The sequence below is a fragment of the Microtus oregoni genome, unplaced genomic scaffold (genome assembly GCF_018167655.1).
Source record: "Microtus oregoni isolate MIOR12 unplaced genomic scaffold, Mior012 000029F_ref0000214, whole genome shotgun sequence".
Taxonomy (NCBI): Eukaryota; Metazoa; Chordata; class Mammalia; order Rodentia; family Cricetidae; genus Microtus; species Microtus oregoni.
The window spans coordinates 11,468,195-11,486,156 of NW_024543088.1; the positions used below are offsets into that span (position 1 = coordinate 11,468,195).

The 17,962-nt window shown below is 47.1% G+C and overlaps 1 protein-coding gene across 2 annotated transcripts in view; it reads left to right on the top strand.

Annotated features, from left to right (window-relative positions):
- The window catches only part of Tex26 (testis expressed 26), a 32,237-nt gene extending 16,167 nt beyond the window's left edge, over window positions 1–16,070 (top strand). For both annotated transcript variants that reach the window (XM_041678217.1, XM_041678218.1), the window contains exons 4-7: window positions 2,406–2,550; window positions 6,455–6,631; window positions 8,833–8,994; window positions 15,701–16,070. In XM_041678217.1, the coding sequence (XP_041534151.1) occupies window positions 2,406–2,550; window positions 6,455–6,631; window positions 8,833–8,994; window positions 15,701–15,795 (579 nt within the window). In that variant the 3' untranslated portion in view covers window positions 15,796–16,070. The remainder of the gene's footprint in view (window positions 1–2,405; window positions 2,551–6,454; window positions 6,632–8,832; window positions 8,995–15,700) is intronic.
- Window positions 16,071–17,962: the final 1,892 nt, after the last annotated feature.

The window sequence follows — 17,962 nt, forward strand, 5'->3', positions numbered from 1 at the left end:
CTAAAGTACCAGGTGTCTACATATATACATACAGACAGACACTCATGCACAGAAAATAGAAGTAAATAAATATTTTTTTTCCAAGCAGATTTTTCTCTGTGTAGTCCTGGTGGTCCTGAAACTTGCTGTATACACCAGGCTGGCCCCAAATTCAGTGATCTGCCCACCTCTGCCTCCTGAGTGCTGGGATTAAAGATGTATGCCACTCTACATAGCCTTAATAAATCTTAAAAATTAAAAATAATGCAAAATAATTTGTTAATTTACTTAAAATGTATATACATACACAGTCATAAATCTTTAAAGAACTACTAAAGACTTCAGATATTTTTTTGTGTGTATAGGTATTTGCTTGTATGTACATCTGTGCACCATGGTGTATTTGGTGCCCAGGGAGCCCAGAAGAAGGCATTAGATCCCTGGAAACTGGATTTTCAGATGTTTGTGAGCTTCCATGTGGGTGCTGGGAATCGAACCTGGGTCCTCTGGAGGAGCGGCCGGTGCTCTTAATTGCTGAGTCACCTCTCTCGCTCCCTATTAAAGACCTTTAGCGAGAGTTATTGTGGCGTTCCTGAGAGCTCTCAGCCAACAACAAGAGCTCGCATGTCAGATGCGTGTGTGCTTCCAGACAGTGAGAGTTGGTGTGTCAAACGTCCTCTGTGCTCTCAACCACCGAGTGTTAGTGCCAGATTCTGGACACTATTAATCACTGAGTCCCAACAGCTGCTACCATGACACATAGAGAAACACCATATATCATGCGGCTCATTCTGCCTTGCCCAGACATCGCTGACAGTCTGTGCTAAGGACTCTGCCTTCAGTCTATGACCTGGGGACAGACACTCTCTAAATAACACATTGAGTATGCAATCAACAAAATCCAGACAGAGGACCTGTGCACCCAGTGGCGTCTTCAACACATACATTACGTTTGTAATTGCTCTCTACAGCGGACAAATCACAAAGGGACGAACGGGTACTGCAAAGCACAGGTGCCCATAACTATCTTGCAGAATTTTGATGCAATTCTGAAAAGCACTTTCCTCGCTGCAGGGGGAAGGGAGATGGAGGTAGTAGGGCTTTCTCTGAAAGGCAGGGAAGTAGGCTTCTTTTTGGTTGGTGGCAGCCACCCAGCAGAAAAGGAGAAACTGAAGTTTCAAGGCCGAAGTAAGAACTGTTGGAGAGTGCTGGCCTTGGACCCTGCTGGGAACACCTCTGGTGCCTGGGGCCTGACATGGTGGATGGGGAACTCTCTGGCTGGCGGTACCATCTTCTAAGGGAACAGGAAACATGGTTGCTTTTGTGTCACTGAGATGAAGCACCAGGCAGGGACAGCCTGAGGAAAGAAGGGGTAACTTAGGTGACTCGGGCTTTCACTGTTCAACCCATGATTTCCTGGCTGCATTTAGCAGAACATCCCGACAGCAGGGTGGGGTTGGCTCTCACCCCTACATGTAACTCTCTCTGGAAATGCCTCCTGGACGTGTAGGAAGCATCTCTTTGATGATGCAAAAATCCAACCAAGCTGACAATGAAGATTACCTGTAACACACAGTCATGAGAGGGGAAGGTGAGAGGAGAGACTGGGAGGCGATTTCAGCATGTGTAGTCACTGTCTGTGGAGGTGAACAGAGGAGAGTGCCTCCCTCCTTAAATCCTTCACCACCATACTGCGGCTCTATAAAGGAGGGAGGTTCTTCCTCTAAGACTCAAAGGGACACCAGACACTATCTCTGCTCCTTACAGATGTGTCACCAGGACCAGAACTAACATGCCTTTTGTTCACACAAGAGTTCTGCTCTCAACACGTGAAGCTGACAGTCTTCTTCTCTTGTCAGTGTCAAAGGTCAAAGCAAGCACACAGAGGTTATCTGTGATGGTTGAATCTTCATTGTTAACATGACCGGATTTAGAATCCCAGCAGAGACATCCTGCCCTGTGTGTCTTGGAGTTTGCAGAGAGATTTAACCGAGGAGAGATACACCCTGAATACGAGCGGTTGTCATCCCTGGTCCTGTACTGAATAAAAAGGGGCGGGGAGGAAGCTAGCTGAGCTCAGACAAATTATCTACCTATACGTCCCAACTAAGGATGCAACAGGACCAACCGCCTCTCAATCTTGCATTCTCCACCACAATGAATTATAACCTTCAAACCATGGCCTAAAGAAACCCGTCCTTCCTTTAATTGCTTTGGTCAGCTATTTGTAGCCGAGCCAGGACTTGTGCTATGGCTTGTAACTGCCAGGCCCTCTTGCCATACTCTCTGTACAGGCAGCCGCAGCGTGGCTGCTGGTTATAAGGCTTCCAAAGACTACGGACTCACAAACACTCACGGCTATTCTCGACTCCATGAGGCAAGCCTTCCTGGATTCTTACTAAAAGCATGCTTGCATTGATTGACAGGAATTCTTTCAGTGGACCCTCCCCAAAGGGAAACCAACCCACACCCTCCCCTGGATAGTCCCTCCATCCATGGAAAAAGTCCAGGAGGCGATAGCAAATCAGTTTGTTTCCCATACCAAGAGGGACTTCGTGGATTTGACTCAAGGTAAGCAGGTGCTCCCTCTTCCCCTGGGCATGGGCCTGGGTACTGCCACAGTGGTGGTGAATGGCATGGAGGTAGTCTTTCTCTTATAGGAACTCCCAAGCTAGTGTGGGACAAGAAATTTTACCAACAAGGTACACATTGTAAGAAGCATGGGGATGTGGGGAGGGGGCTGGAGCATGGCTCACTGGTAGCAGTTTTGATCCTTAGCATTGAAAAGCGAACAAGCAGATAAACGTGCATTGCTACGGATGTCTATGCCAATGGAATCGAGAGTCTGGAAAAGACTCCCACTAGTCAGGGATGGTGGTGAATGCCTCTAACCACATCTTTGGAGGCCAAGGCAAGAGGACTTGGAAGTTCAGCTTGACATATATAACAAGACCCTGTCTCAAAACACAAAGCAAGGAGAAAAGAAAAGTGAAGAGAAACAGGGGAAAGAGGGGAGAAGAAGAAAGAAGGGAGGGAAAAGGGAAAACAGACGCCCCTTCCCATTCCCAGAGGGTGATCCGGACCTAGTTGTGGAGAGTCACGCCCAGAGATGCCTTCCCAGTTGGCAGCTGGTTTAAATGAGTGACAGGGTGACTGTGTTTAGAAGAGGGTGCTTGTAGAACTAGGAGGGGAAGCACGTGACTGCTGGGCTAGACTGAGGCTGGGGAGGGAGGTGTTGAGGTCTTCTTGGCTGGCGAGCTGTCTTTAGCCTCCTCCCCACCATCGTCCTACACGTCCTCTTCTGAGTCCTAAGCACACGGCTCTGAAAGACTCAAGTGTTTTGAGACTGAACAAATCATTGAGTCACTACATCAACCCATCTGTGTGATGGTTTTACCTTTGAGCTCATTGCCATAAAGTGATTTTTGTATTAATTCCTTTTCCTACAAAGGGGAATGTCTGTGTTTTCTCCTGTAGCAGAACACTGCTGTCTGGGCACATGTGAGCATCGACACGGCTCATGTGTTGAAGGCTTGGTCCCCAGCAGGTGGCACTATTTTAAGAGATAATTGAAACTTAGGAGGTAGGAGCTTCTCTGGAGGAAGAAGGGTTGATGGGGATGGGGCTTTGAAGGCAGATCTTGTCCAGACCCTTCTCCATCTCTCTGTGTTTCCTGGCTGCTGTGGGGAGAATCTTGGCTCCATCATGTCCTCTCCACCATGATGCTCTGGCTCACCAAGGCCCGGCAACAAGGGAGCCAGCTTGACCATAAACAAAAATCCCTGAAACTGTGACCTCCAAATAAATTGATTCTCTGCAAATTGTTGCCACTATGGATTGTGTCACAGATCTGATGACTGACTAGGAATTTATAAACCATAGTTTGGTTCATGGCGCTGCAGGCTAGTAGGTCGCAGATACAGGGACTATATCTGCTGAGGGTCTTGGTGTCCTTAGAGGCTGGAGATGTTGGATCCCCCAAAGCTGGCGTTACAGGTGGTTTGAGTCCGCTGGCATGATGCTAGGAACCAACTTGGGTCTTCTGCAAGAACAGGAAGAACTCTTAACAGCTGAGCCATCTTCCCAGCCCCTCTTATCAAGGGTTCTTTTTGTGGTTGTTGTTTTTGTTTGTTTTAATCTTTCATATTTGGTTTAAGGCCCCTCTCCAGAGGCCCTAGTTCACTTGTGGCCAATGAAGGGCTTGGTAGCTAGAAAAAGCTGGGGAAATACTTGCTGAATGGCAGAATGTATGAAAAATACTATTTTGGAGCTAGACAGGTATAAGATCAAAGGACAATGCTATCTGTAGATAGACATCGGGATCACTGAGAAGCATTCAGATCTCTATTCTTATGAAAATCATGTTTCTATTCTGCTCAGTGTAAGCCAATTACTGCTACCCCATGTGTAGGCAAACTCCTGTCAAGACTCCTCCTTTGTCTCTTACTCTGTCTGATTCTCGCCTTCCTCACAGCCCTGGCTTGGTTCTGGGTGCCAGTGTCTCTCTTTGGATGGCCTCTTATCCAGCTCTCTTCCTTGGTATGTCACAGTGGGTTCTTTGATGTGCAAGCTGATGTCAGCTCTGACTTACAACTTTCTGTGAACTCTTGTTGACCTTAAGACGAAAGCTAAACGCCTCAATTGACACGATTTATGTCATCTGGTTCTTGCCCCCTCTCCGTTGTTCTCCCCAGCTGCCCACCTCACAGATTCCTCAGGCCCCTGATGCTGCCTCCTGTCTACAATGCTACTTCCATCTTCCGCAATGTTCCACGTTTGACCTTCCATCTAAGTCTAGGCTTTGGAGATCTCTCCTCTCTCTCTGTCTCTCTCGCTCTTGTGTGTGTATGCGTGTTTCCATTGTAACAACTTTTACAGGATCCACCACATAATGCTATTATATTGAGTTCACGTCTTTAACACTTTACGCTTCTGAAGCAGAGAGCCGTGCTGTGGTTTTGAGTGTTCCTTGAGGAATTAAAGTGGATGAAGAGGCGGAGCATTGAAAAGTGGCTGTTTTCACTTTCAGGCTCGGAGAACTCAGCTTTGAAGAACGAGAGCCGCATGTGAAGACCGCAAAGCCAATTCCCCTTGTTACAGTTCATGTTTCTGGGGCTAATGGTCTTGAATGGTCTTCCACTTTTACCTTTAGGTTGTGCCTTTCTGCAGAGTCTTAGTTTGATTTTGAGACAAGATTGCACTATGAAACCCTGGCTAGCAAGCCACATAGACCAGGCTGGCCTCACACCTGGCCAAGAAACCCTTTTCATCGTGGTTCTATTGGGGATTGAACTTAGGACTGTCAGCATGAAAACAGATATGATCACCATTACACTATGGGATTCAGATTTAATTGAGAATCCTGCTTCACCCAGCAACTCTGGTCTTACCCCAAGCCTCTCTCTCTGGTTTGACTTGAAAAGACCTTGGAAAACCCCAGCAGAGTCACTGCTGGTTTCTGTTCCCAGCAGCATGTTCCTAAGGACTCCTCATGGCCATGAGTATCTAGCCGGTCAAAAACGAATTACGGTCTGTTGTGGAATGAATATTACTTGAAGATGTGTTACATTTGTTTATGCTGTGGAACATTTGTTTAATGATGCAAAGATATGTTACATTCTTTTATGTTGTGTTTGTTTAACTCTGTGAAACTGTGTTACTTTGTCTGTCTAAAACACCTGATTGGGCGGGGTGGTGGTGGCGCATGCCTTTAATCCCAGCACTTGGGAGGTAGAGGCAGGCGGATCTCTGTGAGTTCGAGACCAGCCTGGTCTACAAGAGCTAGTTCCAGGACAGGTTCCAAAACCACAGAGAAACCCTGTCTCGGAAAAAAAACAAAAAACAAAAAAACAAAACCACCTGATTGGTCTAATAACGAGCTGAACAGCCAATAGCTAGGCAGGAGAAAGGATAGGTGGGGCTGTCGGGCAGACAGAATAAATAGGAGGAGAAATCTGGGGAGAGAGAGATCTAGGAGTGAAAGGAGACAGGGAGGAGGACTCCGGGGGGCTAGTCACCCATCTACACAGCAAGCCACAGGGTAAGAAGTAAAGAAAGGTGTAGAAAAAGGTAAAAACCCAGAGGCAAAAGCGAGGTGGGATAACTGAAGTTAAGAAAAGCTGGCCAGAAACAAGCCAAGCTAAGACTGGATACTCAGAAGTAAGAGTAAGACTCAGTATGTTTATTTGGGAGCTGGGTGGCAGGCCTCCAAAAGAACAAAGAGTAAAAATAAAACAAAACCAAACCAAACAAACAAACAGAACAAACCTACCATGGCCAGTTGAACATATACTCCATGTTCTAGAGCAGAAATAGTTTCTCAACTGAAGCAATCATAGAGTACACAGACCAATCCTCTAAACTCGAGGAGAGTCAGTTTAATGGTATGCATTGGAAGCTGCTGGCCGAAACGGTGCAGTGACAAGCCTCTCAGACATTGACAAGGGGTAATCATTGTCTTCCCGTCTCACCCCAGCTAAGAAGACCATGAAATCTTTTCCCATGTCCCGGGACTGGAAAGAACTCCTTCCCCGACCTCTGGACACCGAATTCCGGCACCATTACCAAATCCCAGCTAAGATTCCTGAACTGCAGGATTTTAGTTTCAAATATGGATGCTACTCGAGCCTGCCTGTGGCTTCCCAGGGTCTAGGTAAGGAAGCCTTTAGGGATTACAAATGCGAAGTGACCCCCTAGGGCTCTCGACCTGACAGAGATGCCAACACTATGGCGCTGACTTCTGGAAAAAAAAGTTTTATTGTTATTAACTGACAAGTAGAGGAATGGGGTCTGTCTCTCATGTTGTCCACTAGCAAGGAGACCAAAGTGCAGGGTGTGAGGGAAGGAGGAGCTGGAACTTTAAAAAAAAAAAATATGTATGGCTGTTTTACCTGCGTGTGTCTGTGCAGCTCATTTGTGCCTAGGGAGACCGATAGAGGGCATCGGACTCCCTGGCACTGGAGTTGCAGACGGTTGTGAGGCACCATGGGGGTCCTGGAGATTGAACCCAGGTCCTCTGCAAGAGCTCAGTTCTTAACCACTGAGCCGTCTCTCCAGCCCCTGCATCTGGGATTTTTGGTCTGCTCTGGTAACCAGTGTTTAGATTGTACATGCATTGTGATTGGCCTCTTCTTGTTCTGACCCACTGTTCCTGGTCCCTCACTACTGCTTCTCCATCTTCAGGTTCCCACCTCTGGGTCCTACCAAAGCCTGAGCCCTGGAAAAGTTTGCCCAGCAGATGTCTTTTTTTTTTTTGAAGCAGCCGGTAGCTAGGCCTTACCAGTTCCCTGCTCCAATGCCGATGTTGCTGAAGGTCCTGGCAGCCAGTTTTGATAATGGCCACACACGGAGTCTGTGGCACTGTAGTGCCCAGTCTCATGGCAAGGGAACTGTGAATCTCAGAAGACTGCCAGCTTGCGCCTTAAGTTGATGGCACTCTGCCTGGATGGGGCAGTGGTTGGAGTCAGGAGATGCCCTAAAGTGACCAAGCTGAGAGGGAATCACTTTAGACTCGTCAATCCGTCAATCACTCAGCCTTTGCTTGTGGCGCGCTCCTTAAGCATTCACAGAATTAGTTCCCATCCCGTCCCAGCGATCTGTCACGATCCGGATCCCTATCACTTTTGATAGGAATGTCTCACGAGTTTTATCACCGGGCACCCGCTAAGCCACTCGTTAAGAAAATCTCTCAGTGGGTTGGTGAGATGGCCTTGGCAGTGAAGGTGCTTGTAGCCAAGCCTGATGACCTAAGTTCAAGACTCCAGACCCACATGATGGAAAGGGAACACGGACTCCTAGTCTAAAGCCTTGAGTCATGAGTGAGTTCCAAGTGGTAACAATGAGGGGTGACCCATCTTTGCTAAGGGCTGACCCCGTCCCTGCATGTACACCCAGGGCAGTGCTCCACACTCCAAGGTGGTACCCCCGTTATCTGATATTCCATCTGCCTGAATCTTCTCACAGCTGGGACAGTCCTTACTAAGCTGGTAGCTGCTGATTCTGTTTCTTTCCAGGAGGTTAAGGAGTAGAAATTTTCTATCCCGTGAAGCCACAGGGTAAACGAACCCTGAGAACCACGGGAGAGAGGGACGTCAGTGCGCTTTCTCAGTTTTCAGACCCTGGCGCCCTTCTCCTGGGGGAGGACGGAGGTCTCTCATCCAGCCTGTTCCTCACATTTATTCCTTTAGAGGGGGATGCTTGGGACTGGGGATAGTATTTAGGGTGCTTGTGTTTTACAAAAGTTGGGCCACTTATTTTAAAAAATCACTTATTAAAACATCATATCTCCATTATTGAAAATTACAACTCCACAAATCTCAGAATCCAGATTAATCTCATCATCATTTATATCAAATGTGAGTGGCTGGAGTTTCTTGCCCCTCTGACTGACTGGGCCCTCTGAATGGGCAGCACATGCTTGCTGTAAATGTCACCCTCCTTCCAAAGTGCTCATTCTAAGGCTTTCCAGGTCCCTGGAAATGGGTCTCTTCACATGCCCCTCTGAGGATGCAGGGAGAGGCCCTGAGAGAAAATGAGATGTTTACAAAGTTCGTTTAGCATTAAGCAAGTGGTAAACATTATACACAGTGTTGAGAACAGAACTCTTGAAGAGCCAAGTTTCTGGAAATGGTGTTCACACTCAACCTTTGGGCCATGTCTCCCATTCCTCTGCATCCAGCATCACCAACCACAGCCACTCAGTACAGCCCCTGGTCATTGGTGGAAAGACTAGGTGGCATCCGGTAAGGAGGCAGAGTAGATTCCAGACTGAACTCGGGTGTAAGGGTGTGTTCAGACAAGGACAGACATTTTGGTTTACTGACAGCCTGTCCTGCTGCCCCTGTGTCCCTGTAGTGCCCTCTGTGCTGCGTAGCTACATGCGGAACCAGGAACGCACGAAAAATCAGACCACGTACGAGAGTGACTATGGGAAAGACTGCCTGGACTTCTTGATGATCTTAAACTCGTTCTCCCCCTCCCAAATCCACAAGTATCTGCAAAGTGTTTCCTACAAAGGTAAGAGGCCTCAAGTCACCGCTTCTTCTGTTTACCAACATAGTGAATGCCTTCCTTAGCATGCTATTCCCATGTCTGATGAGCTGTTCCATTTTAGCCACTGGAATTGAATATAAAAACCAACCAATCAATCAAACAAACACCCCCCCCCCACACACACCAAGAACAAACAAACAAAAAGACGAAGACTACTGTCTTAGTGTTTTATTGCTGTGCAGAGACACCATGACCACAGCAACTCTTATAAAGGAAAACATTTAAAGTTCAGAAATTTAGTCCTTTATCATCATGGTAGGAAGCAAGGCAGCACGCAGGCAGGCTGGTGCCGGAAGGGGATCTCAGAGTTCTACATCTGGATCCTCAGGCAGCGGGAAGAGACACTGAGCTACCCTGGGCCTGGCTTGAGCATCTGAAACCTCAAAGTCTTTCCTTAGAGACAGACTTCCTCTAACAAGGCCACACCTACTCCAGCAAGGCCACACCTCCTAATAGTGCCACTCCTTGTGGGCCTATGGAGGCCATTTTCTTTTAAACCACCACAACTACTTTTTTGTAAAAAGGAAATCCACAGTGCCATGCAAACCTTGATAATTGAAAACTTTTCCTAAGAGGCTCACCAGAGTCCACTGCTCACATAGCTCTATGTCTAACGTGTCTGCTCCCACCTCACAGGTGCTTGAGTCCGTGCGCTGGTGTAACTTCCCTTTCCTCCAGTTGGGGGCGCGCGAGCTGGTGTAACTTCCCTTTCCTCCAGTTGGCTTTTGTGCTGTCTCACAGTTTCCTTGTGTTTTGTTTACGTTTGACTTCCTGTTTGCACTTGTTTATTGATGGGCTATTTACACACAAGAATATTCATATTTCATACTCCCAAATAGCAAATGCCATCTCAGGACAGGGTGGAGTTAGTCCATGTAGCAAGCTTATCAGACCAGCTCTGGGAAAGTATAACATGTCAACAAGGGAACAAAGAAGTTTCAGGACAGGAATCAATCCTTCCCAGAACTGCTGTCAGCAGCCTTGGTTGTGTGTGTGTGTGTGTGTGTGTGTGCGTGTGCTCACAACCCAGTGTAGGTGAGTATTCTTATAAGGTATAAGGTTTTTTTTTTCCTTTTTGCCCCCCCCCCCCTTGTTTGTCTTTTTAGTACGTGGAGTGGCAGCCATGGGTGCTGCGAACCGAACTCTTGTATTTTTGGTTGTGAGCCTAGCCTTTAACAGCTGAGCCATCCCTCCAGGCCAAGGTATAAGTTTTTATGCCACAGATGTGCTGTGTCCACCAGAAAACACACTAGTTTCAAGAAGGAAGTAAAAGAAACATAGGAAGAGGATCTAATATTTTCACATTCCCAAGATACCTCCTACACCCAACTTTGTGCACAAGGCATGCGGGGCCACCAGCTTCTTCCTTTTCTGTAATCAGGCTTTTGCTGCAGATGGCTCCCAGTTGCTCACTCTTCGGTGGCACCCTTCCTCCTCACACCTCTCTGTGTCCCCTCCATCCCTAATCACCACTCCTCATCACTCCCAGCCTTCACCCTTCCCCTGGCAAAGACTACCCCCTGCACCAAGACCTCCTGCTCCCAACAAGACTGAAACCCTACGGTGTGTGCATACATAGAAGCCTGAGGAAGCCTTGGGAGTCTTTCTCCTTTGCTTCCTAACTTGCTCTTTCCCTCTTGAATCAGAAGCTCACAGGATGGGTTGACTGACCAGCAAGCTCCTTGGGAGCCATTTATCCTTGCTTTCCAGTGCTGGGATTATAGGCACTTGAAACCATGAGTGGCTCATGGGTGTACAATAGGAACTCAAACTCAGGTCCTCAGGCTTGCAAATAAGCGGTTTTACCCACGGAACCATTGCTCTAGCCTTTCAGATGCTTTTAAGGATGGAGTGTACACACACACACACACACACACACACACACACACACAGACACACGCATAAGAAGAAGAAACAAGTGCCTGGCTGGCTGCTGGGAATTAGGGAAATAGGTTAAGCAGCTGCTTTGCCTCCTATGGAAGCAGAAGTGTGTTTTCTTCTGGAAGCCTCATTCCTCTCAACACCTCAAGGCCAGACTGTCTCATCAGAAGGGACTAAGAGCCTTCTGGAAACCTGCTGAGCAAGTCCCTGAAGACACAGGGGAGTCCACCAGCAAAGCCAGGCTGCCTGCCTGCTCTCAGTTTCCCTGCAAATGGTGTAAAACCACCCTCTGCAATTACAGAAAGCTCGCTTTACCTTTAAGAACCACATCCCTTGGGCTCACAGAAAGGGGGATTCTGCTTCCTTCAGAAGGTGCTGACTTCTGCCCAGGGATCAGGGACCAGCCACAACAGATGCGACCATCACAAAGGCCAGACACCTGGTTTCCTGCTCTTTGTATGTGTGCAAGCCGAGGCTTGCGTGGCCTTATTCCCTAGGAGTGAGCGGAGGTACAGGAGTGGGGGGTGGGGAGGCTCCTCTGCTATGTGCTGTTAACAGTCAGCAACATTTGTCCATCCAGTCACCAGCCAGGTTAGCTTTGGGACAAGTTAGGCTTTTGTTTCTTCTTGGTTGTCCAGGGCAGCACTGGGGGCAGATCCCAGAACTGTGCCACGAAGCCCTGGGCTGCTGGAGAAGCCACTCTGTCCCAACTCTACTCTAATGCCCTCGCTCCTCATTGCAGCTCTTAGGGGCCAGCTAACCTCTTGTCATCTCCTAGTGCCAAGGACGATGGCAAGGCCTGCCAGCTGTGGCCATCCCAGCAGTGCCTTCACAGCGGGGCTCAGCTGGATGTCAGGATGGAGGAACCTAAGATGTCGTAGGCTCACTTATTAGTGGCTCAGCTTAAGTCATGTAGTAAGCTTTTGTGGACTAGGAGACCACGGCAGTGGTATTTTGATGGAAAGAGAAAGTGAGGGAAGGAGAGAGGGAGAGAGACAGAGATACATACCCACAGAGAAGGACAGAGAGAAAGAGACAGAGAGAGGTGTGTGTGTGGGGGGGGGGAGACACTAGTCTTCCCCCCAAGTGATGTCCCAGGCTGGGGAGAAGAGTGGACAGGCTGAGCAAGGGTAGAGGAAAGAGCAGAACTGGGGAGGAAGAGTAGGACACTGAAGGCAGGCTGCTGTTTAGTACAAACATCTCTCCCGTGAAAGCTGAAGCCCTGTGCGTACCCATGGGACCACAGGGGACAATTCCCAAACCTCACTTCACACCACGTGTCACCATTAAAGCACAGGCACACTGAAAATGTGCCACACGATTCTTCCAGGCTCGTGTCTGCAAGGCGTATAGGAAACAGAAGCAATTTTTGTATTTAGACTTGGAGCCAATCTCCCAGGGACCTCACCATGTATATGCCCATATTCCCAAATCCAAGAAAATCGGAACCATTTTGAGTTCTGAGCATTTTGGAAGGGGGGCGTTGAAGCCCATATTGAGTTTGTTTCTAACTTGAGAAGCTCGGACTGTGTTCGTCAGTGGCCGGTCTAGGTTCTGAGTTATTTTATTTCCTGAGTTGGATTCCGACAAGTTGGAAGCTAGCTGTTCCTGCATATGTTATCTGCTAGTAAAACCCTGTCATCTGCCCACTGTCTTCCCACTTGAGTGGTAAAATTATCTGAAAGCTGGTTTTCTTGATATCTTTTTAAGCTATGGCTCCCTCCCCATTTTTTCCACCGACATACAATTTGTAAGGTGTTTCTCTCAAGCCCATAATTCAGAATTCAGAATTGCATGGACTGGGACTGGAAAGATGGCTCGGTGGTTGAGAGCATTGGCTGCTCTTGGAGGATCCGGGTTAAATTCCCAGCATCTATCTGGCAGCCCATAACCATCAACAACTCCAGATCCAGGGAATCTGACACCCTATTCTGACCTCGATGGGTACGGCAAGCATATGATACACAGACAGACAGACATGCAGACAGAATACCCATAAATATAAATAATTTTTAAAAGAATACATGTATTCACTCATTCAGAAAATGTCATTGGTTGTGTGTCTATCACGCTAACTTAATACAAAGATAAATAAAAACAAATCCATCCTAGTAGGGAACCCACCTTCTGGTGTGGAAGACAGAGGTATAGGCATAGTGACATTTATCACCATTAAAGAAATAAGGCTGTGTGAGGTGCTGTTAGCCCTGGGTCCACAACAGAATTAGTAGGATATCTGTATAAAAGGCAACTCATTAACTCGCCATATAGGGCAGGGGCTGGGTGGTCCAACTATGGCCACCTGGAGATAAAGAGAACAAGATGACCGTCCAATGCAGGAAGCACCCGATCGGCACTCCCAATAGGAAGCCGCATTAAGTCCAGACATTCTCTGGAGAGTCTTGAGTCTATGCTGGAAGGACAAGGAAGCCAGCACAGGATACCAGCAGCAAGACAGACACACTGGCCCAGGAAGAGGCATTTATCAACACCTGCTGGCTGCTTCTTCTTCTAGACTCTTTTCATCCAAGCCATCCTCTGGAAGATACCACCCACATTGTGGGCAGCCTCCCCTGCTCACCCATCCATGAGTCGATCTTCTCTGGAAGTGCCCCAACAAACCCACAGCCGTGCCCTAGGCATGGCTGAATGCAGTCAAGTTGTCAATCAATGTCAACTACCGCAAACAGAACAGCCAAAACCCAGTTGGCCATTGAGCAGCCTGACTGACATTAAGCTTGATGGACACTGGGCCATCTTGTTTTGGCTAATATGTGCCCAGTTTGATTTATGCTCTATGCATGTCTTTATTATAAGAAGGGCACTTTGTTCCTTCAATATAAACTTCAAAACTACAGACAAGCTGAAAAGGGAACAGATTGGGTGGCAGCAGTTGGGGGTAACACAGAGCACCCAGAATTCCCACGTGCAGGGGAGTATCCAGTAGTGGGATCACTCTGGGGAATGAATGCTCCATGGCATCTTACAGAGTTAACATATGCCTACGTCCTGGCTTAGAAATTCCACTTCTGGGTATTGGCCTGAGGGAAAAGGAGGCGGACTGCTACAAAAGGACTTGCATAAAAATACAACAGTTTCATCCTCGATATCCCAGAAATGGAAATAGTCCCTACCTCCAGCAACAGAAAAAATGGATGAGGTGTGATGCTTTAACAACTTGGCAATAAAAGGGAGCACGTTCCTGATACAAAAGACAAAATGTCGACGCTCAAAAGACGCTGAGCCACAACAAAATCCAAACGCTAAACAGGCGCTTCTGTAGGATTCCGTTTATCTGAAAGTCCACAGAGGTAAATCTCATCCACGGTGAACGAAGTGGGACCAGAGGCTGTCTTAGGGTCAACAGTATTGCCTGGAGCATCGGGAAGGACTTCCTGGGTGGTGGAAACAAACGGGTGTGGCTCATCAGCGGTCAGACGCCAACTGGCAAACATTGCACGTAAGGTCAGCACATTTCATTCCACGGGAGGCACAGCTGAGTGGAAAAGTACTTGGGCCAAGGGACGGGGAGGATAGAGCAGGAATAGCTCACAAACAGAGGCAGCTGTGACTGGACAGAACACAGGCTACATTTCCACACTGTGGGAAAAGACTAACCTTGTTGGTATCACACAAAGAGACACAAGAGAAAATGAAAGTAACCTGGCAAGGCAATTCGTTTTTGTAAAAAAAAAACATAATAATAATAAATAATAATAAAAAATGTAGGCTGTGACCCAGACTGGGCTAGCAGGCACACAGGACCAAGGTGGCCTCTGTCTTCCGTCTCTAATGCAAGGGAACTTGATGCCTCCTCCCTGACTGTGGTTTGACCTCAAAGTCTACTTTTGATTGGAAAGCGGCATGAAAGAAAGGGAGGGAGGAGTGAGCGCTCCCAGCCGTCAAGTCTGGGAATGCGCCAGGGCTTTCCACGAACAAAGTTTTACCGGATAGGGGAGTTAAAAATTTTGAATTCCTTTGCATAAAAGTTTGCAAGGTGTGAGAAATGTGTGATAGATTGGTCCTTGGTGGGCTAGTTATGTTTGATAGAAAGGTTATTTTTTTCTTACTACATGTGCGTGCGCGCATGCACACACACACACACACACACACACACACACACACACACACACACGGAGCTTTCAACTACTGGTCTCAGTTGGCATTGTGACACCGAGAAAGAGGATGAGTGGATGAGTGGCAGATGACCCTTCTGGGAATGAGGAGTTTTATAGTTCCACCCTATGTGAATGCTGGAATCAAGACTGGGGAGTTACAGATGTTCAGAATCAGACAAGACCACATCACTGCCCAGGGCTTCCCAAAGGCAGACAGGTATGACTCAAGGACAGCAAAGGCCACCAAAAGTCTACCATTTTCTTCACCACCGTTTACTACTGTGCACCCTATAAAGGTATATACGGCTGCTAATTAATTAATGACATATTAATTTATTATGTGACATCGCCCATAGTGTGCTTAGCCATTCCCACAGTGTGAGGTAGGCATGTGATCTCCATTAAGGGATGAGGGACAAAGAAGGGGGTTAAATGGCGCTTGCTGGCACAGAACCGTACTGAGTTCTGTTTCTTTGCAAACCCACACCCTTTCCGGGATGCTCAGAACAAGTAGGGCCCCAGGGCGCCCTACACCATACACAGTACCCTCCAATTATTCTCTCATAGCAAACTTGTGCAAACATAGCATACTCCTACCAGACGCTCCCTTCCTCCTAAGATCTTGCTGCTTCATATTGAAGTCGGAAACCTCTGCTTTTCTTCCTTGGCAGACAGACAAATTCTCGATCGCTTCATCCATTCTCACTGTGACATTGGTGAGGGGAAAAATGGGAAAGGGAAACGGAGCCGCACCAAGAAACCCTGAGATCAACGGACCGGCGCCCGCCTCAGCCCAGCCCACCTCAGCCCAGCCCACCTCAGCCCGGTCGCTTTCTATGATCAAGGACAAATGGGTGAAATTGCTCCAAATAGATTGTGGTAGTGTGGAAATGTACGCGCTGCTGTGTTCCAGTTCTAAGTGAAATCAGCTAACGTTACAAATTATGCTCCGCACACAGCCTTAGCTGTGTCTCGTAGAGTTTTGATGTCACATGCTTTCTTCTTTTTATTTATTTATTTCTATCATTTTTTATTTCAATTTTTGAGTTCCTCTCCAGAGAAGTTTCAACTTCCCAGTAATGAAAATATTTTAAAGATGTTTCCAATGTTGATCTTTGTTTTGGATGCTGTAAAAAAAAAAAATCTCCACTTTGGGGACTTCTTCAAAGTTTCGCTGTATGTTTTAATCCAGAATATGATTATACCTTATAACAATTTATGAGAAAAATTCATTTATGTACTTCTGAAGTCCTTCTTATTGTTGCCTTATTGTATTTTGAACTGTCAAGTTCTGGAAAAAAAATGTTAAAGACATGAGATAATAAACATGACCTTGTCAATCTCTCCCTGCATTTTGGGGATTTATTTTCATTTATAAAAATATTTGGCCTGGTGATGGTGGCACACACCCTTAATCCCAGCCCTCAGCACTTGGGACGCAGAGGCAGACGGATCTCTGTGAATTCAAGGTCAGCCTGGTCTACAGTGTGAGTTCCAGGACAGCCAGAACTATTACATAGAGAAACCCTGTCTCGAAAATAAATAGATAAATGATTCATTTTTAGTTTACGTGCATGGGTGTTTTACCTGCAGGAATATACAAACTCCACATACAAGCAGTACTCGGGAAGGCCAGAAGAGGGCGTCTGACCCTGTACCCGTCCAGCAGGTCCAGTTATTCCAGGGTCTGAAGAGGCGCTACCTGAAAGAACATGGGCGAGAGAGAGGAACGAGACCAAGCAAGATCTATTGTCAAAGTCTCAGTTTATTAGCGTAATGGTTGTGGCTTATATAGCCCTTGGAAGAGGAATTTGGGTTGGGGTGGGGGATTTTGCTGGGGTAGCAAAAGTCAGCACACCTGGTCAAACAGCTCTCAAGGTGATTGGGATATGGGGGCTCTTTGCAAACATTCTTAGGACAATGGTCCCTGCTATCAAGATAGTTGTGATGTGAGGCAGATTCCGTCAGCAAACAGCTCTCAAGGTAGTGGGGCTTTCTGCAAACATTCTTAGGACAATGGTCCCTACTATCATCTTTAGGACAAGGGTCCCTGACGTGACTCCTGGAACTAGGCTTAACAGATGATTGTTAGCTGCCTTGTGGGTGCCGGGAACTCCATCCGGGTCCTCTGGAAGAACAGCCAATGCTTTTAACCGCTGAGCCCCCTCTCCAGCCCCCTCTGCCTTATTTTTGACCCTGGAATTATGCAAAGTGCTGCTGCTGACTAACTTCCTCGCTACACTGTCCTTTTTAAAGACTCGGTTCTTTTTAAAAACTTGCTTTCAAACCGAATTGCATTTAAATTGCTATTACATAGCGTTCATCTCTTTCTTTTCTCTTTGTCTCTACTCAGTGCCCTCCCCTGCTACACGCACTCTCCAGTCTTAACCTCCAGTCTGGTTTTTTACTTTTTCCTTATAAATTTTGTGTGTTGTGGGGTGTTTTGTCTGCACAATGAATGTGACCACGTGCATGCTTGGTAACCTCAGAGACCAGAAGAGGGCACTGGATCTCCTGGAACTGGAGTTGCAGACGGTTGTGAGCCACGCTGAGGTTGCTGGGAACCTGGGTCCTCTGCAAGAGCATTCAGGGTTCTAACCACTGAGCCATCTCTCCTACCTTCAGTCTGATTTTGCAAGCTGTGTCTTTTGATGCTAGAACTTGCTTAGCCCCACAATGACAGTGATGTTTTGTTCACTTGCTTCTGCATTTTCTGTACCATTATTGCCATTTCTATTCTTATTCTTCTAGTTTTCTAATTTTCTCTGCCTTTCAAGTATGCAACTTTTTGTTTTCATCCTTTAATTGCACATTATTACTAAATTTGAATTCCTCCACCCAGATGTGTACGTCAATCATATCATCTCTATATTCTCGCTACCTTTAGCTCCTTACCTCTCCCCGTTTACTGAGGAAAATACATGTCATTTTTC